Consider the following 21,539-nt stretch of genomic DNA (forward strand, 5'->3'; position numbering starts at 1 on the left):
ACGGGGGAGCCTGGTGGGCTGCCATCTATGGGGTTGCACAGAGTCAGACACGACTGAAGTGACTTAGCAGCAGCAGACAACGAATGCTGTTGAGAGACCAATTGAAAGAAATGATCAACCCTCAAATTCAGACTTCATGAAGCATTCTCTAATGGACCTGACCCTCCTACTTCCTTGTTCCTCTTCTTCCTCTAAACTCCCACTCCTCTTCCTCTAAACTCCCACTCCTCTTATGCACACTTTCTCACTAAAATTCTTGCTTGGATTTAGTGACTTATGTGTATTTCTTACCTCCCCTTCTGGACTGTAAGATTCTTAGTAATGTGTGCCCCCTACAGTCCCTTTTTTAATTTTGCATGGCACACAATTAGTGTCAGCTCTTTTGAAGACTGCATGAAGAAAAACACACGAATGCTATGAAATAGGAATAATGTGAAGGTCAAATTTCTCAAGTGCAGAAATTATCACCGAGCTATAGGCATCTGAAATCTGAGAACCTTTCCAGATAGATTGAACAGTTGTGGAGTTTGGCTAGTTGAGGCTCTGCCTCACTTGGAAGCCCAGGACTAGCTGAGTGATTGAGAGTGGCTGTTTCCGAAAACCAAGCCCAGAAAGTCAACGTGAAGCTAGCTTATGTGAGAGAGGAGTCTCAAGGCTCACTTGGTCACATAACAGATAAAGTGATTAGGTGTCATAACCACTTTAAATTGCAGTTTGTCCATATACCTAATGCATATAATAATAGCAACACATCAGAGATGGCTTGTGAAAAATTACTAATAATTACTCTTATAAATAGAGCACTCACTGTATTCTCTGCAATGGCCTGAATGCTTTAATTGTTCTGTGTACTAACCCATTTATTGCTCCTAACAACACTGGGAAGCATATGCTTTTATTCCACTTTTATAAATCCCCCCCCAAAAATATAAATCACTGAAAAGCCCTCACCTTTCCAACACAGAGAAAACAGTCTGTAAATACTAGAGAAAAATATATGGACATGGAGCCAAACACTAAGTTTTAAAACCCAGTTTTCCTGCTTGTTTTTGACCTTGGATATGGCAAACCCTCATAACCTCAGTGCTCTCCTTTTTAAAGTGGACTGATAAAAAAAATAAATGAGACAAAGTCTGTGAAAGTCCACATAAAATTATAATGAAGTCCTGGATAAGTGTAGATTTTTGGAAAAAGTTAGAATTGATTTTTAGCTCAAGTGTGTAAGAACCAATCCTTGTAAATTCAGTGTCCTCAGGAGAAAGCATGAAACGGACCTTCAAAGAAGAAAGCCCCTCATTTACCACAGCTTTGTTATCACAGTGAAAAGTCTTTCCTAAAGATTTGTGACTTGCTCATGTCCAGAGGACTGACAGCTTTAAGTAAAAATGAAAACTTCCATAGATGCAGATCTTAGCTCATTTCTAGCCTTATCCATCCAGGGTGTCTGGACAAATTAATTAGAGTGTTACATGTGAGTGCCTTTTCCCTGTTAAGAAGTGCCTCTTCCTCTACTATCTTCTGTTATCCTCCTAGAAATTCTATAAAAGGGGAACATTATCCCAGTTCTGCTACTCTAAGGATCTACCTCCTGTGCCTCCTAGGTTAGCTCTGGGCTCACAGAGAACACCTGCCCTGCATCTAATTGCTTCTGACCACTAAAGTGAGGGTAGAATGTCCCTTAGTCTGAGTATTAACTTAAATTTTCTAAATTGTTTGCTGTTCCTTGTTAATATTTTCAAATATACTTTCTTCAGAGTCTTTTCTTAATGCAAATTAGGAGTTCAAAGACAGAAATGCTAATTATAGCTTCTCTTTGCTTCTCAAAGACAAGGTTCTTTTATGTATATTAAACAGACATACGCGTGCACATGCACACACACACATATATACACATATCTCAGTTGGCTTGCTCCTGGTTAAATACAATTTATTTTTGTGGATTTCAGTTTAGGGTTAGCATTTCCCTTGTTATTTAAAGGGGTGTTTTCTGTTAAAAGTAATTTATATATTGTAACTGTATGATAGCCAGAGTAATGCTCCCCCAAGGACATCCACATCCTAATCTCCAAACCCATGGATATGCTAGGTTGTATGCAGAGTACATCATGAGAAATGCTGGACTGGGAGAAACACAAACTGGAATCAAGATTGCCGGGAGAAATATCAATCACCTCAGATATGCAGATGACACCACCCTTATGGCAGAAAGTGAAGAGGAACTCAAAAGCCTCTGGATGAAAGTGAAAGTGGAGAGTGAAAAAGTTGGCTTAAAGCTCAACATTCAGAAAATGAAGATCATGGCATCCGGTCCCACCACTTCATGGCAAATAGATGGGGCAACAGTGGAAACAGTGTCAGACTTTATTTTTCTGGGCTCCAAAATCACTACAGATGGTGACTGCAGCCATGAAATTAAAAGACGCTTACTCTTTGGAAGGAAAGTTATGACCAACCTAGATAGCATGTTCAAAAGCAGAGACATTACTTTGCCAACAAAGGTTTGTCTAGTCAAGACTATGGTTTTTCCAGTGGTCATGTATGGATGTGAGAGTTGGACTGCGAAGAAGGCTGAGTGCCGAAGAATTGATGCTTTTGAACTGTGGTGTTGGAGAAGACTCTTGAGAGTCCCTTGGACTGCAAGGAGATCCAACCAGTCCATTCTGAAGGAGATCAGCCCTGGGATTTCTTTGGAAGGAATGATGCTAAACCTGAAACTCCAGTACTTTGGCCACCTCATGAGAAGAGTTGACTCATTGGAAAAGACTCTGATGCTGGGAGGGATTGGGGGCAGGAGGAGAAGGGGACAACAGAGGATGAGATGGCTGGATGGCATCACTGACTCGATGGACGTGAGTCTGAGTGATCTCCGGGAGTTGGTGATAGACAGGAAGGCCTGGCGTGCTGCGATTCATGGGGTCGCAAAGAGTCAGACACAACTGAGTGACTGATCTGATCTGATGACAGGGTAATTAAAAGGTAACAGGGCAATGCTAATTAGTTGACCTTAACAAAGAAGGATTATCCTTGTTATTCAGACAAGCCTGATGGATTCACAAGAATAAATGAAAGAAAGAAGCAAAAGAGTCTGATTCAGGATGATGCTACTTGAGAAAGACTCAATTCTCCATTGCTGGCAATGAAGTTAGAGGTGGCCACTAGTGAGGGAATGTGTGCAGACTCTAGAACCTGAAAACACCAAGAGAACAAATTCTTACCTAGAGCCTTCTAAAGGAGCATAACCCTGTTGACACCTGGATGTTAACCCAGTAAGACCCATTTCAGACTTCTGACCTCCAGTGTTGTAAGATAACAAATCTGTGTTGTTTCAAGCCACCAATTTTCTCTTAATTTGTTACCGTAGCAATAGGAAACTACTACAGACTGATTTTGGCATTACAGCAACATGAGTACAATGATTTAAAAAAAAAAAAAAAACAACTCAAGCAATCTCCAGCAGTGATAAGCTACCACACTGATTGACTAGGAGTTCTGGGAAACATGTACTTCTCAGAAGAGAAATGATTCCCTAACTCTCCAGGCCTCTGTTTATGGAGCTGAGGTGTGTGTGTTACTCACTCAGTCATATCTAACTCTTTATGAACCCATGGACTGTAGCCTGCCAGGCTTCTCTGTCCATAGGATTCTCCAGGCGAGAATACTAGAGTGGATTGCCATTCCCTTCTCCAGAGGATTTTCCCAACCCAGGGATCAAACCTTGGTCTCTCCTGCATTGCATGCAAATTCTTTACCGTTTAAACTACAGATGTATTTACTTTACCTCTTAAAAAAAAAAAATTAGGCTTAGTCTTTTTGCTTAACAGATTTACTAAGACACAGCCCCCAGGATCACTTGCTGCTAGCTTGAAGCAGATCTTGGCACTAGTCATCAGTTTGTCTGATTTGGGGTCCTAGCAACAGCTAGCACTCATGAATGGTATTTGGCCTGCAAATGCATGCCAAGTCACTTCAATCATGTCCAACTCTGAGCAACCCTGTGGACTGCAGCCTGCCAGGCTCCTCTGTCCATGGGATTTTCCAGGTAAGAATACTGGAATGGGTTGCCATGCCCTCCAGGGGATCTTCCTGACCCAGAGATTGAACCCATATCTCTTAGGTCTTCTGAATTGTCAGGCAAGTTCTTTACTACTAGTGTCGCCTGGGAAGGGATATCTGTGACCTTCATGGCCAATTAAATGGCTTCTGTTTATTGAGGATTTGTCTGATCTCACTGGGAGGAATCTCTTTCTTCTACAGTGCCTTGTCCTTCCTTGCTTATATCTTACTGATTTTGTAGACATCTTAGGTTCCCTGTTACAGTAGAAAGTACAGTGAATTAAGGGTCTAAAGACCCGGCTATAAATCCTGGCTGCTACGCCCTGGCTAAAAGAACTTTGTTTAGAGTTTGACTTCAGGAAGTTTGTCAAAGATATCAAAAGATTTTAAACATTCAATGAAGTAGGATCATAAGTCACTGTGAAACACTGCTTGTTCACTTAACCAAAATGATGATAATATAGTCAAAGGCAAATACAGAAAGTTACAAGAGATTACTTAAGAGATTAAGAAGCTTTACAATCAGTTGTCAAAAACAACAGATCGATATTTTAAGAAAACTTTGTCTTCTTGTGAAGTCGCTCAGTCGTGTCCCCATGGACTATAGTATGCCAGGCTCCTCCAGCCATGGGATTCTCCAGGCAGGAATACTGGAGTGGGATGCCATTGCCTTCTCCAGGGGACCTTCCTGACCCAGGGATCAAACCCAAGTCTCCTGCATTGTAGGCAGACTTTTTACTACCTGAGCCACCAGGAAATCCCTTTTCTTAGCAAAGAGTAAATTCTACTTTTCTACCATTTTACCTTTAATATTGCATTAAAATTCATTAACTCAAGTAAATCAATTTAATGTCACATAAAACTCTTTTTTCAAGGTTCCTTTTCCACAAATTTTTATACTCTTATTAGTTTGTCCCTTCTTTTGTTTTCCATTTAGAAATAACCTGTTTCAGGACAAAATCATTTTCTTTGTCCTTAAAAAATAAACAAAACAAAACAAAAGTCAATATTTTATACTTTCTCTTACCAACATCATACATCTTCCTCTATTCATACAGTCCTTTATAAAAATTTATTTTTAGGAAAATATTCCTCTTTGTAGTATATTTCAGTCAAGCACAAAATGTATTTACTAATAGTCTCAAATATATTTAACATTGCTGTAATAAGTGGTCAAAAGTAGGTAAACATAGACTTCCTTAGCAATTAAAGTTTCAATATTTTATCTTATTTAAAAGTGAACTAGAATTCAATGAATTTCCATCATTTAAATTGATTCAGTGAAACTTTAAAGTTTCAAGTTACCAAAAATTGGAAAATTATTTTTAGGTAGGTGTATCATAGTATTGGCATCACTGACTCGATGCACATGAGTTTGGGTGAACTCCCGGAGTTGGTGATGGACAGGGAGGCCTGGCGTGCTGCGATTCATGGGGTTGCAAAGAGTTGGACACGACTGAGCAGCTGAACTGAACTGATCATAGTGTTAGTCTCTCAGTTTTGTCCAACTCTTTGAGATACTATGGACTGTAGCCTGCTAGGCTTCTCTGTCCATGGAATTCTCCAGGCAAGAATACTGGAGTGGGTGGCCATTTTCTTCTCTGGGGGATCTTCCTGACCCAGGGTTTGAACCTGGCTGGCCTGCATTATAGGTAGATTCTTTACCATCTGAGCCCCCAGGGAAGCCCTAGGTACAATAAAAGTATATTTAACATTGATGACTCTAAAGACATATCTGTTTAATTAAATCAGCAACACAAACTTCTTTTTATTCATTAAGATTAATCTTAGATCATGTGATCCTTTAAATTTGGGGCCAATTTATATTATATTTAGAAATAATTGATTTGTAAGTGCTTACTTTTAAATCAGTTAAATAGAGCTCTTTTACAGAATAATTTTGCTAATACATTCCGGAGGTAGAGACATACTATATTTTTAATATACACACAGACATATATATATCCAGATAGATGCAGAGATCACATGGTTTTCTTGCTGAAATTTAAAAAGGCCTCGTTTCCTTTTTCATCTCAGTTTTGGGTCCCACTAATTGAGCCAAGACTGTAGTCTCAAGTGTGTTGGCTATGTCTTCATTTCAAGGACATGGTAAGAGTTATAATTTCAAGCTGTTCTCCAGGAACAGTTTTTGTTCTCTTAGAGTCAAAATTGTGAAAAGATGTTTTATCAAGTTAGTTTCTCTGAGTATGTAAGAAAATAGTTTTGGAATGTCAAAACAGCCCCCTCCTGGTGATTTGGGGGCAAGATAAATACTTGCAAGTATTGACTGTATCCATTGTACATGAAGCTGTCTGGCGTTCCAGCCTGTGGCTGTGCATCCAGGAGCTGGTAGGGTTGAGAAGCACAATCCCCTCCTCCTTTTTGTTTCATTTTACCATAAACTACAAATCTTTCCAACTTAAAGCTACATTTTTTTTAAAAAGTTGAGCCAACCCAGTTGACTCAGAATTTCCTTCTGCTTTCTTTTTTGTTTGTGTGTTTTAAACTTCTTATTTTGTATTGGGTTATAGCTGATTAACAAACAACATTGCCATAGTTTCAGAGGAACAGCAAAGGGACTCAGCCATACAAATACATGTATCCATTCAAAAGTTCCTTCTGCTTTCTCTGTCTAGCAACTTCCCTATAGAATCCTTCCACCTAGGAAATATACTAGTACCCCAAAAGATTCCAAGTCTTAAAATTTTAATGGTTTAGGCAAAACTCAGAACTGCCACTTTTTTAAATCAATGAGGTCTGGATATCAGGAGAACTCACCAAAGCACTGGGAGAATGATGGGAAGCCAGAGGGGCTCAAGGGGCCTGTGTTGGATATCGGTTCAAAGAAGACTCCAGGTGACCTCAAGTGGGTTTCTCTGATACCCTGTCAACTCTGTCAAGCAGTGCAGGTGGAAAATCAATAACCAGTCTATAACTCAGGTGAAGAAAAGTTTTATTCAAGTGAAGCTGAAGGTATAGTCCAGGAGACAGTCTCTCAGCTCTGAGAAATGTTCTACTGAAGCATGGCTTTAGCATAGTATTATACCTTACTAGAACATCAAACTTGGCAGGGGATTATTCTTTGAAAAGTTCAAAAGAGAAGTATAGCTACAGATTAGCACTACACAGTGGGGCAGTATGGAGCAGGAAATGGCAACACACTTCATTATTCTTATCAAGAGAATCCTGTGGACAGAGGAGGCTGGTGGGCTGCTGTCCATAGGGTCGCACAGAGTCAGACACAACTGAAGTGACTTAGCATGCACGCATGCATTGGAAAAGGAAATGGAAACCCACTCCAGTGTTCTTGCCTCAAGAATCCCAGGGACGGCGGAGCCTGGTGGGCTGCCATCTGTGGGGTCGCATAGAGTTGGACATGAGTGAAGCGACTTAGCAGCAGCAGCAGCAGTGGGGCAGTATGATCCTGGTATCTGGCAAGGGGACAGAGAGTATTAATATTGGCATCACAGGAAGAAAGGCAATGATCTGCATCTTCAAAGTGAGCATTCTTCACTTCTACTGCCAATTCATGGTTTCAGTGGGACATTCAAACCAGGAAACTAGATATTTAATTGCTTAATGGACAGCTGCATACATATTTTTAAGAAATGCATTCTAGGTACATTTACTAACCTTTCAGGAGAAGCCCTTCAGCTAAATAAAATAGCTTGAGTTTTGTCATGTTTGAGTGGAAGTTTGTCCAGAGAACATTTACAGATATTTGCAAGTAATTGGGAAACCTATCAATGAGGTATATAATATACTAAGGGTGGAAATAAGGATTGGAATAGAATAGATACATCAGAAAGTTAATAGTTTTCATCATTTTACTGAGAAAATCTTAAAATTAAAAGAGACTCTAAAGGTCATACAACAACCTTGTCTTCGTTATCTGCCCTAAAAGATCCCTTAAGTTAAGAGGTCTTTTCAACAACTTCCCAGGACCATTTTTCTCTTCTGCCTAGGAGGCCTCAGTCCAGCCACACCACCATCATAAGTGTTGCCCTCGTGTGTGTCCATTTACACTTCTGGGAAAGTCATTCCTCCTCTCTCACTTATTTTTAGAGACCTAGATTAGTTTTTCTCTTCAATGGAACTTTCTCAGTGATGCCAACCACACTGATGTCTTGCTTCTCTTAACTCCTATTGACTGAGAATAGAAAAATTTTCCAATAGAATTTAATTGCTTTTTAACTTCTCTTTTAAATGTCTCATTCTGATATTGTCTGTCATTTACAGTTTCAGAATCATGAAATAGGGGGTGTTTTAAGCCAGTTTTGTCCACTTCCTAAATCCTTTGACCTTGAACAAGTTAATTCTGCTCTCAGTACCTCAATTTTAAACCTGTAAAAGATAAAAAGATTAGATTATTATTTGATATCTAAATGATCTCCAGATATTTCAGTTCAGTTCAGTTCAGTTCAGTCTCTCAGTTCTAGCCAACTCTTTTTGACCCCATGGACACACCAGGCTTCCTTGTCCATCACCAATGCTTGGAGCTTACTCAAACTCATGTTCATCGAGTCGCTGATGCCATTCAACCATCTCATCCTCTGTTATCCCCTTCTCCTCCTGCCTTAAATCTTTCCCAGCATCAGGGTCTTTTCAAATGAGTCAGTTCTTCACATCAGGTGGCCAAAGTGTTGGAGCTTCAGCTTTAGCATCAGTCTTTCCAATGAATATTCAAGACTGATTTCCTTTAGGATGGACTGGTTGGACCTCCTTGCAGTCCAAGGGACTCTCAAGAGTCTTCTCCAACACCATAGTTCAAAAGCATCAATTCTTCAGCACTCAGCTTTCTTTATAGTCCCACTCTCACATCCATACATGACTCTGGAAAAGCCATAGCTTTGACCAGACAGACCTTTGTCGGCAAAGTAACGTCTCTGCTTTTTAATATGCTGTCTAGGTTGTCTATGCTGTCTAGGTTGTTTAATATGCTGTCTAGATATTTATACAAATATAAATTAATATTTTTAAATTTAAATTTGACTTCACTTGTTCCTATGTGCCTTGTCATTCTACCTTTGTTTTTGAAGATAAAATAGGTAGGTAAATAAATCTATCCAACTTTAACATTTTTACAGGTTTCCCTGGTGGCTCAGATGGTAAAGAATCTGCCTGAAATGCAGGAGACCCATATTTGATCCCTCGGTCAGGAAGATCCCCTGGAGAAGGAAATACCTATCCATTCTGGAATTCTTGCCTGGAGAATTCCATGGACAGAGGAGCCTAGCAGGCTACAGTCCATGGGTTGGCAAAGAGTAGGACACGAATCAATGACTAACACTTTCACTTTAACATTTTTCTCAACTTTGTTATATTTATTTTTATATTTGCATATCAATAGTACAAGGATCATTTCTTACCTAAGAAATATCACTTGATGAAACTTCAAACTGAAGCTACAAAAAAGAAAAAGAAATGATCAATTTCATGTTTCAGGGAAATTAACTCAATCAAGATTACTGAAAGGATGAATTGATGCAAGGAAATTAAAAGTGTACTCCCTGATCCTCTCTCTTCTTCAGACTAGTTAATTGGTTTGGTCATGCCTCCTTGAGTACATTTTACTTTTCCTAAAAGTTTCTGGCAATTGTTCAGAATACCTTGCCAGAGCCTCAGGGAAAGAACCCTTCAACATGGTGCGACGAGGACTGAGACTGGAGCAGTGATGAATGGTGAGGTGCATAGAATCTGGAACCCAGGATGGCTAAATTCAAATCTCAACTCTTCTGTCTCCTTGAAACCAAAGTAATAATATTAATCTCAGGGAATTATGAAAGAATTATATTGGTTAATGTGTGTAAAAATTTTAGAATCGTGTCTAACATTTATAAGTTATCCATAAATGCTTAGTGGCTATTAGTTTTTGGAGTATATCAAATATAAATCCTCAATATCCCCCTTATAAAATGTGACTTTGTGGAAATAACATAATCTCAACAAGCCTTGGTTTTTATTTTTCTTTGAAATAGGGATACAATATCTAACTCTGGTTTGTGGTAAGAATAAATTAATTTATACATGTAAAGTACATAGTACGGTGCCCAGCTTAGAGTAACTGGGCATGAAATGTTAGTTTAATCCTTTGGTATTCCTTTCCTATTCTGGATGTGGTGGTGGTGGTTTAGTTGCCAATGTCCAACTCTTGTGACCCCATGGACTATAGCCTGCCAGGCTCCTTTGTCTACGGAATTTTCCAGGCAAGAATACTTGAGTGGGTAGCTGTTTCATTCTCCAGGAGGTCCTTCCAAACCCAGGGATCGAACCTACGTCTCTTGCATTGGCAGACGGATTCTCTACTGCTGAGCCACCAGGGATGCCCATGCTAGATACTCCTCACAATGTAAAGAAAGGAGTGAGCCTGGGAATGGAGGGGAAAAGCCAAAGCATATTTTAATATAATAACATGGGTTGGGGCTGAAAAATTACTGCAACAAAATGATAGACCCTAATCTGGAGTTGTTTTTTTTTTTTAATAATATGTAATCAACTATTCTTTTCCAAAACGCCCCTAGAGAAACACTCTTCTCCAAGTGTTCTCCATTTCCCTAGATTTCTCAGATGAAGAATGAAACTCTTCAATGGTGTTATCTTACAAATCCTGCATTGGGGGCTGCATGTGAAAGAACCATTGTATTCTTTGAGAGCTGCAGGATCCTACAGCTGGAACCAACAAAAAGAGTTCAGAAAACCAAGTGACAAATGCAATTAATGTAGAGTGGAAAGGGAAGGGCCTCCAAGACTCTCAGCTGGTGAATCCTACACTAGGAATGTCATTGTCCTAAAGGGAAATACTGCCTGAAATGAACAAAATCAAACCTGTGGTGCTTTATCTGAATTTCAAGCAAGGTTGGGATTTCTTTCCTAGAAAATGAGATATGGCAATTTTAAAATACTTTGCCTAACTCTATAAATCAAAAGGTCAATTGACAAATACTTGTTGAAATCTACTGAAGGGTGTAAAGGGAGAATAATAAATTTGAGTGTCAGACTAAGGGATTCCCAAGTGGCTCCGTGTTGAAGAATCCATCTGCCAAGGCAGGAGATGCAGGAGACTCGAGTTTAATCCCTGGGTTGGGAAGATCCCCTGGAAGAAGAAATGGCAACTCACTCCAATATTCTTCTCTAGGAAATTCCATGGACAGAGGAGGTTGGTGGGCTACAATCCGTGGGGTTGCAAAGAGTCAGACACAACTGAGTGACTGAGCATGCATGCAGGTCAGACAAAAGGATATTCAAACTCTAGATCAATTACTTTCTAGCTGTGTGGTCTTGACTAAATCATTTAACCTCTCTGTACCTCAGTTTTTTTCAACTGTAATATGGTATTGTGTAGGATTAAAAATTACAGTTATAGTTTGACTGACCTAATTAATTTTTGCAGCTTTTTTTACCCTTTGACTTCCTACAGCTAGCTATATGTTGGCAGGAATTTCAGAGAATGGTTACTTAAAACATTTATTTTCTCATCAACTTCTGAGAACTGCTTCTTCACTGGCTTGATGACACAACTGTAAATAACCTGTTTAGATGGATAAATGGTTGGGCAGATTGATAGAAAGAATATCTCCTGTAAGCATATTATGCATAACAAAAAGCACTGTTTTCAGAGCCAGTTTTAATGACCTAAAGTTGTGTGTACCAGTTATATTCTTGGAATCCAGAGGAGAAAATTAGGCCTGTGGGCTGGGATGTTCAAAAGTCTTTATAGGAAAAAGACTGGAACTAGACTTAGGAGCAGCAGGACCAGAGAAGAGCAAAGTCATCTCATCCATCTAGACCCAGCAGAGCCTCTAAAGAGCTGGCACGTCTGTCATAATCCCACAACTACCCTGTGCTGAGCAGGGGAGCACCAGCAGCTAGGCTCAGCTCTCCATGTTCCGTTAACTCTCGTGTCAACCATGACAAGGAGGCAGCTGCATCCCCATCTTGGATTTAGAAAACTGAGACTCAGAGATGGAGCAGTTTCCCCCAACTCACAGAGCAAGCAAGCGACAGAATCAGGATTTAACCCAAGCCTACTTACCCTGAAGCTTGTATATGATCTATTATTTCCAATAATGATGAAAGCTACCATCATTGATCCTTACCTCCTCCATAAAGTCTTCATCCTGTTACTACCAACCACCTTTCCCCAGGTGGCGCTGACTTTCCCTTCTTGTGCTCCCACTGTATCTTCAAAGATATCTACTCAAGGGAGAGAACATTTATGGATCACATTTCATGCCTGGCTCCTCCGTTAACCTGTAAGTCCCCAAAGGATAGGATTGGACGTTATTTCTCATTTTATTATTCACGTATCATCCATAGCTCAGTGCTGTCCTTACTCGCTCAGCCATGTCCGATTCTTTGCAACCACATGGACTGCAGCCCACCAGGCTCCTCTGTCCATGGGAATTCTCCAGGCCAGAATACTGGAGTAGGTTGTCATGACCTCCTCAGAGCTCAGAGTAGCAGCTTAATAAATGTTAAAGAATAACTGAATGAAAGAATGAATGCTCATTGCCTACCATACAGTGCACCCCCAGGTTTGGCAAGTTGACCTCTTTATGCTTCCAGTTCCTCGCCTGTAAAATGAAGATGACCATAATACCTACCACATAGAGCTGTGCATGTGTGCATGAAGTCACTTCAGTCATGTCTGACTCTTTGCAACCCTATGGACCAGAGCCGGCCAGGCTCCTCCATCCATGGGATTCTCCAGGCAAGAATACTAGAGTGAGTTGCCATGCCCTCTTCCAAGGAATCTTCCCCACCCAGGGATCAAACCCATGTCTCCTACAACTACCTACACTGGCAGGTGGGTTCTTTACCACTAACACCACTTGAAAAGCCCACATAGAGATGTAGGGATGAGTTAATGAACTAATATGGATTGGGATTTCCCTGGTGGTCCAGTGGTTACAATTCTGAGCTTTCACTGCAGGGGGCATGGGTTTAATCCCTGCTCGGGGAACTAAGATCCTACAGCAGCAATATGGATGAACACATAATAAATGCTCAGTAAGTAGTAGTAGTATTATTATGACCATTCTAAGTTCCCAGAGTTCCCTTTAAATAGAAAACTTTAAATAAAGCATTGAAGTATCATAAGCACAACTTCACAGAACAAGAACTGTTTTCAGAGTGGTTAAGTGTCTTGCAAAATATCACACAGCAAGAAGTGGCAGAACCAGGAAATGTTCCCTGGGGCCTCAGACATTACTGATAAACCCCTTATGTCTCCTAGTGAGTTTCAGAGGCTAAAAATTCTTTCACATACAGAGTCCCAGTTGATTCTTTTCACCACCACTCTTGGGCTGGGTTTCAGCACAGAGGAGATAACCCACAGAGTGACTAAGCTGGTGTGGTTCTGACATGGCCCAGAATCCGTGCCCCCAAAGCTCCCTAGACTGCTAGGTGTGGTTCGGAATAGAACGCCCTATGGGATTTTTCAGGACAAGCGCGACTCACGCTTACCTGATGATAAGAATCACCTAACTTCTAGTTTAAGAACATAAGCTCCAGAATCTTCGGAATCAGAGTCTCCACAAAAGATTCTTTTAACAAGCACCCGAGTAACGTTTATCATCAGGGAAGTTTGTGAAACTTTGCTCTGAGATGGGCTAAAGCAAACATTTAAGGATGATAGTAGCGCTCACCCTCCAGGGGACTGTTACTGAACAGCAGTGTTCTTCCCAGGCCCTGCTCTGCCGCACCCCACCCCACCCCCATCCACTTTTGTAAATATGAGGACTAAATCAATCTCCCTAATAATGCTCTCAATCATGTGTCAGCAGGGACCAGAACAGCCCCAGTGGAGTGGCAGGTGGGCGGCGGCTTGGATGCTCCCGCTTGAAAAAAGCCACTGAATTATGAATATTTTTGCCTCTGCACTTTTCTCTCTAGAAAAGCTGCCCCTGGGCTTCCGCAGGGGCTTTTTAAAGAGGCTATAGACACCAGCCACCAAAATGTAATTTTTCCTAGCATCCCGAGAGTGAGCGGGGTCGAGCTGCCTCGCGGAGCAAGCTCAGGGAAGAGAGAGCAGCTGCTCTGGGGAAAAGGGGACATTCGCAAGCTTCCCAGGCAGCAAACTAGCGCGCAGACAAGCTCTACCCACCCAGCCCGGGGTTGCAGCGTCAGCGCACAGAGCGCCGCTGTGCTCTCCCGGGCAAGTTTCCTAGGAGTGTCCCTTCTCTCCACGGACACTGCAAAGTCTCCAGTTCTCCAACAGATCTTTCCCTCGCAGCTTTGAAGTCCAAGTTCTCGCTGGCTGCAGCGCAGAGTCCCGGGGCCGGCGGGCTGTGGTGGAGGGACCCCACCAGGCAAATGCCAGCATCAGTATGAGAGCCTGGACTTCAGCCCAGGTCGGTCCTCACCCCGGGGGGCCGCTGCTTTGCCCGGTGCATCTTTGAGGAGCTGCTCACTTTTCCCCCTTGCGAGTCTTTGTTCCAAGCGAGATATTACTCGGATTCTCTAATTAACTCCCTCCATTCCGAAGGAGTTCGGAGGCTGGGATGCCTCTACCTGCTTGAAGGATGTTGACTCTTGAGTGGGAGTCGGAAGGACTGCAAACAGTGGGTATTGTTGTGATTATATGTGCATCTCTGAAGCTGCTTCATTTGCTGGGACTGATTGATTTTTCAGAAGGTAAAGTGGTCGCTCCCATCTGTGCCGTTGGTCAGGTCTGGTTCAGAACTGGATACAGACGCTGCAGAGTTGAGGAGGCTTAAAATACGCAAAAAGTTTTAAAATATGCATGCTTGACATGGAGCACCCTAGCACTGAACAGTTCATTTCTGTGTACCCAGATATTTGACATTGGAAAGGAAGGGATATTGTGCCATTATCTTTCTATCTGAAATTTATTTGAGTTTAGGGTGATATTATGGGTTAAATGTACTTCTGAGGTGGGAAATTAGGGCTCTCTTTACTCCAGGGTGATAATACAGGTTGCTGTTTTGGTTGTCAAGTTTACCACGCCTTAATGTCATTAGTAATTCCATCCTCTGGAGGAGTACCCTGATTTGTGAGAGAAATATGTAGGTGCCTCATTAGTTAGGAGATGTGCGGGTGGAGCTGAGTTATTGATTATGATAAAAAATGGGTAAGCTTTTGATTTAAAATCGAGTTAATGAATGCTTAGCAAAAATGTGCTTTGAACACTTAATTTGCAGAAGTGTTTCATTTACATTTCCCAGTGAGCCACTTTGCTCATTTGTCTCTTGAGTGAAAATCCATATAAGCCCAGGACAGCATTGCTGCTATCAATTAATATTTTATCCTCCTGAATTTTACTACCAAAATCAATTCTACTATTCAAAGATTGGCAAGTTAAAAAACGTTGTAACTTCTTTTTAATAGTGATATATATATTTACATACGTATACATTATTTTTCATTGAAATAACATGCTTTGAATTATTTAAAACCTAATTATTGATGTCAGTTCTACATCCAAGCCATTCTTTATTCTCAAGTGAAAAAATGGTGTTCCTGAGACATTTGCTAATACCTTCCGGATAAGGATAAGATCTTTTACTGCCGAGTTATTTATGCATATTCACTTCTCACATTGTGTGTAATGTGGGAAGATGATGAAAATATTTAAGCCTGCCTGTGTTTCTAATCTTCCTGACAGAGTTCAGGAGCTTAGCTAAGATGACAGCATCCCAAACTACATCCGGTATACAGGTTGTTGCTGTTAACATGTTAATAATGGTCGGTGTATCTTATCTTTAGAAAGCCTTTCCTTCTACAAGTGGGTCCATTAGATTCTACTGTTTAGACCAGTGTAAGAACATCAGAAGTTCTCATGCAATTTTCATATCTTTTTTTTTTTTAAGTCTTCTCAATCTGTAACAAGTTCTGCTCAGGGACACATAAGAACAATATTGTAATAGGATTAAATAAACCCTCAGAAAATAGAATTTCTGGTTTTTTTCCTCATATTACACAGTAATTTTATTTAACTGTGGGAATAATTTTATTTAACCTCACATTTCTCCTGAGAGGAAAGCAATACAGAAACAAACTTTTTTCCAAGTGCTGCACAACGATCTTGCATTATTTTGAGATGTCGGCCTCAACCCTTTCTAGTGGTATCGTAACAAAATACAGATAAGATCATTTTAATTTATGTGATTGGAATAGTTTGCTTCTGTTTCATTTCTTCGCCATGTTAGTTTTTGTTTTCTGGAATCCGTTGAGCCATAGCCCTCAGTTGTAGTGTGCTGTACTCAAGATGGTCTTGTTTCAGATCTAGATGAAGCATAAAGGAAAAACACCACAGAGATATTTGAGAAAGTCGACTCTCACAGCCCTATAGTGGTTATAAGATAGCACGCAGTTCTTTTATTGCCAGTGTTGGTAATACAGACTTTTAAAGTCAAAAGTCGCAAGTTTGCAAATGACTCAGCTTTTATTCTTTAAGTTCTTTCTTATGTCACGTAAAGATTTTCAGACAAAATCTTCAAATTTGAGTTCCAACAATACAAAAAGTAAAATTGTAAACTTAACTCTTCCAACCAGAATCAGAGAATTTTGAGATAGTCTGAAACATCTTTCTTGGGGTAGGTATCCATATCCATACCCAAGTAATAATACCCATGTCCATATATGAATCTTTATTTCTAATTTTGTTGTTCAGTCTCTCAGTTACAACCCCATGGACTGCAGCATGCCAGACTTCCCTGTCCTTTATCGTCTCCCAGAGCTTGCTCAAACTCCTGTCCATAGAGTCGGTGATGCCATCCAACCATCTCGTCCTCTGTATCCCCTTCTCCTGATTTCAATCTTTCCCAGCATAGGGTCTTTTCTAATGAGTCAGCTCTTTGCATCAGGTGGCCAAAGTATTGGAGCTTCAGCCTAAACAGCAGTCCTTCCAATGAATATTCAGGATTGATTTCCTTTAGGATTGACTGGTTGGATCTCCTTGCTATCCAAGGGACTCTCAAGAGTCTTCTCCAACTCCACAGTTCAATATACTTTGTTTCTATGTACACACATATATAGATGATGTGCCTACACATTTAAAATATTGTGTAAAATGTCCAGTGTGCTGTGCTTAGTTTCTCTGTCATGTCCAACTCTTTGTACTCCATGGACTGTAGCCCACTAGGCTCCTCGGTCCATGGAATTTTCCTATCAAGAATATTGGAGTGGTTGCCATTTCCTACTCCAAGGGATATTCCCAACCCAGGATTGAATGCACATCTCCTGCATCTCCTGCACTGGCAGGCAAATTCTTTACCACTAGCACCACCTGGGAAGCCCAAAATGTCCAATAAATTGGGCAAACTTTGAGTTCAATATGTAAGTTTTGGTTGTGCTAAAATAACAAAGATGCAGGTTACCACCATACAGGTGGTATATTTCCTTGACAAGTGGAAAAATATAGGGAAAAAATTCCTTTTTTGTTCCAAAGTATATGTTAAAAAATACTGATCTAGTCCAACTGACTCAGTTTACATGGGAGACAACTGCAACCCAGAGAGGGTAACTGATTTATTAGAAGACAACACTAATTGGGAATGGAGACAGAACCAAATCCAAAGAGCTCTGAATCCTATACGGTGCTTTTTCCTATTACAACACACTTTTCACTTATTTCTCTTTTCTAATATTGGGAAGAGAATGAACAAAAACATTGGTGGGAAATTTCCTGAATTCCTGAATCTTGTCCTGAACTGTCCACTCAGTTCAGTCATTCAGTCAGGTCCAACTCTTTGTGACCCCATGGACTGCAGCATGCCAGGCTTCCCTGTCCATCACCAACTCCTGGAGCTTACTCAAACTCATATCCTTGAGTCTGTGATGCCATCCAACCATCTCATCCTCTGTCATCCCTTTCTCCTCTCTCCTTCAATCTTTCCCAGCATCAGGGTCTTTTCAAAAGAGTCAGTTCTTTGCATCAGGTGGCCAAAGTATTGGAGTTTCAGGTTCAGCATCAGTCCTTCCAATGAATATTCAGGACTTATTTCCTTTTGGATGGACTGGTTAGAGGAACTGTCCACTAACACTCTATGAGATATCTGCTGCTACTGCTGCTAAGTCGCTTCAGTCGTGTCCAACTCTGTGCAACCCCAAAGATGGCAGCCCACCAGGCTCCCCTGTCCCTGGGATTCTCCAGGCAAGAACACTGGAGTGGGTTGCCATTGCCTTCTCCAATGCATGAAAGTGGAAAGTGAAAAGTGAAAGTGAATTCGCTCAGTCGTGTCTGACTCTTAATGACCCCATGGACTGCAGCCTACCAGGCTCCTCCTCCACCCGTGGGATTTTCCAGGCAAGAGTACTGGAGTGGGGTGCCATCGCCTTCTCTGATGAGATATCTGAGGGAAATGCATTCATAGGAAATAAGATTACAAAACATATACACAATTTTTCAACCCAAGGCTAGGACCCAATTATGGTTTATAAGCAAGCTAAATCAAACTACATACTCTATCATACCATAGAGGCAGGATCTGAACAAAAGGAAGCCAAATGTTCTCCTGAGTCCCCTCACTCTAAGATCCTCACTGAATTTTGAATGTATCTGTGACATATTCAGTGTCCATGAATGGCTAGTCCAAGTACAATCAAACAATGAGACCCAATGAAGTCATAAGAAATCTAGCCTAGGCCTCCTGTCTGTGTTTTCTCAGATTGTGGCAGTGTCCAAGAAAAAACAGAACTTAGGCTTTGTGATCACCAATCAAATGGAGATATAAGAGAAAAGCATTTACAGAGCAAGTCACAAAATATTAGATTATCAAGTCCTTAGTCCTTTCTACCAGCAAATGATAAAAAGGCCAAAAGGGGCTTTCCCAATATAAATTGCTAAACATTTCCCTGTGATTGACCACTTAGAAAATATAGCTCAGGAAAAGGCCAGAGAATTAGCCATTTATTTTGGTTGAGAAGTAAAGCTGAGGCCCAGAGCAGAACCATGAGCTTCTTTTGGGTAACATGGAGTTTTTATATCATCCTCGTGGGGCAATGATTCTTCTCTGGTACCATTGTAGAGTATTTTCTCTAGTGTGACTCTGCATTGATTAACTTAGAAAGTCATTTTGAGTCTATATGGATGAGACTTCTGTATTAGTTTCAAGATAAAGCAGTGTTGCCTTACTATTATCATCTACAATGGTTAATGAGAATTCGCCAAGAATAGAAAAAGGTAAAGGGAAACATTTCTGCTCCCACATAAATTAGATTCTTATTTCAGTAAAGCCCTATGTTAAAAAATAATTCTCTTTCAGTTGAAATTTAAGGTTTAGGGAGCAAAAGCAATTTGTAAGAAGGATTAAAATGACTAATGGGATTTTAATATAATGATTTGAGGTTTCACATATTCCCTTCATTAATAAAGGGAACAAGGAAGAACACTTACAAGAATAATCTCATTTCACAGTGTCTCATGTAGTACTTGACATTGGATTCTAAGTGTAGGCAGCCTCCTTTGTTAGGCATTGATTGAGATGGTGGAAAGAGACAAGATAAACATTGAAGGAATGAACCTTCCATAAGCTTACAGTCTAAAAAGGGAAACTAATCACTCAACAAGACAGAAGAAAATAAGCGCCCCAAGAAATGCGCAGCAGAAGCACAAATGGAGTGGAACATTCTGGAAAGGGCTGAAGGGAAGGTTTCATGGAGAAAAAGACTGTTACACAGGACTTAGCAGTGTGAGAAGGGGTTCCCAGATGGAAGAATGAGGAAATAACACTCCAGGCTGAGCAAAAAGTTTGAATTGTGATCCTGAGCACTGACAGAAAGTAGCTTTGGTGGACAAGATCTGTGGCTTATAGAAGGTGGGCATCAGAATGTTGAAATGAGATGTGTCTGAAGGAGTCCATTGAGGTGAATGTCGAGAGGGCACATATGCTTTCTCAATGATAAAGAGCCATTGACCCAAAGTCTTCAGCTTTGGGGAACCAATGAGCAGGATGACAGATTCATGTTTCAGATAGGTCAGTTTGGAAGTAGGTGAAGATGAGTTCAGAGGTAAGAGAGTGGAGGTAGAGGTACCAGGGACAATTCAGTTGGGAAACCACAAAGGCAGGAATCCATTGATTGCCCTCATCAATAAAATATTTAAGGTGAATTGTCAATTTCCAGATTTTCTAGAAACTCATATTTAATATAATATCCTTAACCTGCACCTATTCTGCAATGGCATAATTGTTTTCTTATTTCAGGACAATGTTGTTTGGCTTCAAATGTTTTTCTGATGAGATAAGAAAGAAATCTAGGGCACACAGAGGTTGTAGCTGAGAAATCCTGAAGATACTGATATAGTATCTTCATTTATGGTGGGAATGTTAAAGTTTCTAAAGATGTACCTGACATCTTAAAAGGTCTTCACTTATTTTGAACATTTTATTTTGGAAAACTTTACACACAAAAATGCAGAGAAAAGCATTAAACTTTGATGTACCCATCACCCACATTCAATAATTACCAACATTGTGATTTGTATTTCAGCAATGGCTTACATTTACAGATGTTTCTCAGTTGTCTTTAATATACCAGGTACTCTGGTAGGGCCAAGATACAATGATTAATTAGACTCAGTTGCTACCCTCAAGGAATTCTCAAGTTGTATAAAGGGATAGGGAATATAATCACGGAAAATGCAATATATTATGGTAGATAAATCAGTACAAATGAGTCCAAGATACAGAGGAAGAATGGAAAGTAATTAAGCCCAAGTGAAAGAGATAGAAATGATCAGAGATGACTCCCCAAAGGAGGTGAAACTGGGATTTTATGGATGAAGGGAAGTTTATCAAATTCATATGCCAGAAAAGTGTTTGCACAAGTTCTGTATGAGGGGTACTGGGTGAGGTAATATCAACATAGGAACATGGTATAAAATGCAGAAGTCCTGGGACAACAACAGATAAAATGTAAATGTAACAGAATTAACATAGTTTTATTCCCTCTCCTTAGTTATATAATTAAACTTGCTGCCCCAGCACAATTCTTGATATGTAGAACATACTAAAAAAAAAAAAAAAAAAAGAGAGAGCCTGAGTGCAATTTATTCCCATACAGTAATAGTGCCAATGTGCTTCTCCTTGTGCTACGTAACCGAGAGCTTCTAGTGACTCTTTCAAGTCTCCAAAATAGCTTGGAAACTATTGATTAGTTGATTATGACTTGTTTTTAACTCTCTTTTTCTTCTACTATTAAGATTTCACATCAGAATTACCCTGCAAAGCAGAGATAGCCACACACCAAAGGTATCAGAGGCAGCTGTTCATTAGAATTTTATGGCCCTGGGAAATAATTTCAAATGAGACATTCAGCAGAGAGATAAAAAAGTGCAGCTTAGACGGGCTTTGATACGGCTGGGAAAGTAGCCCTTTCAATTCCATAACAGGCGTGTTGAGGTGGGGGGAGGACCTTGGATTTCTAAATGAAATTGAACAAATATCTATTTAGGCACCTACTATGTGAAGAGCCATAGACAACCTGGGGCATTGTACTGTCCTTAAAAAGTTTTCATTTTAAAG

General features: G+C 40.3%; 1 protein-coding gene across 5 annotated transcripts in view; it reads left to right on the forward strand.

Moving 5' to 3' along the window:
- Window positions 1-21,539, forward strand: part of KCNIP4 (potassium voltage-gated channel interacting protein 4) — a 1,300,658-nt gene that overhangs the window by 1,041,598 nt on the left and 237,521 nt on the right. Inside the window, exon 1 of one of the 5 annotated variants that reach the window (XM_006063270.4) lies at window positions 14,116-14,688. The exons of the other annotated variants lie outside the window; for them this stretch is intronic. Within the exon in view, the coding sequence (XP_006063332.1) occupies window positions 14,577-14,688 (112 nt within the window). The 5' untranslated portion in view covers window positions 14,116-14,576. Of the gene's footprint in view, window positions 1-14,115; window positions 14,689-21,539 lie in introns of those variants that run through there. 5 annotated transcript variants of the gene reach the window in all.

Source organism: Bubalus bubalis, chromosome 7 (genome assembly GCF_019923935.1).
Source record: "Bubalus bubalis isolate 160015118507 breed Murrah chromosome 7, NDDB_SH_1, whole genome shotgun sequence".
NCBI classification, from domain to species: Eukaryota; Metazoa; Chordata; class Mammalia; order Artiodactyla; family Bovidae; genus Bubalus; species Bubalus bubalis.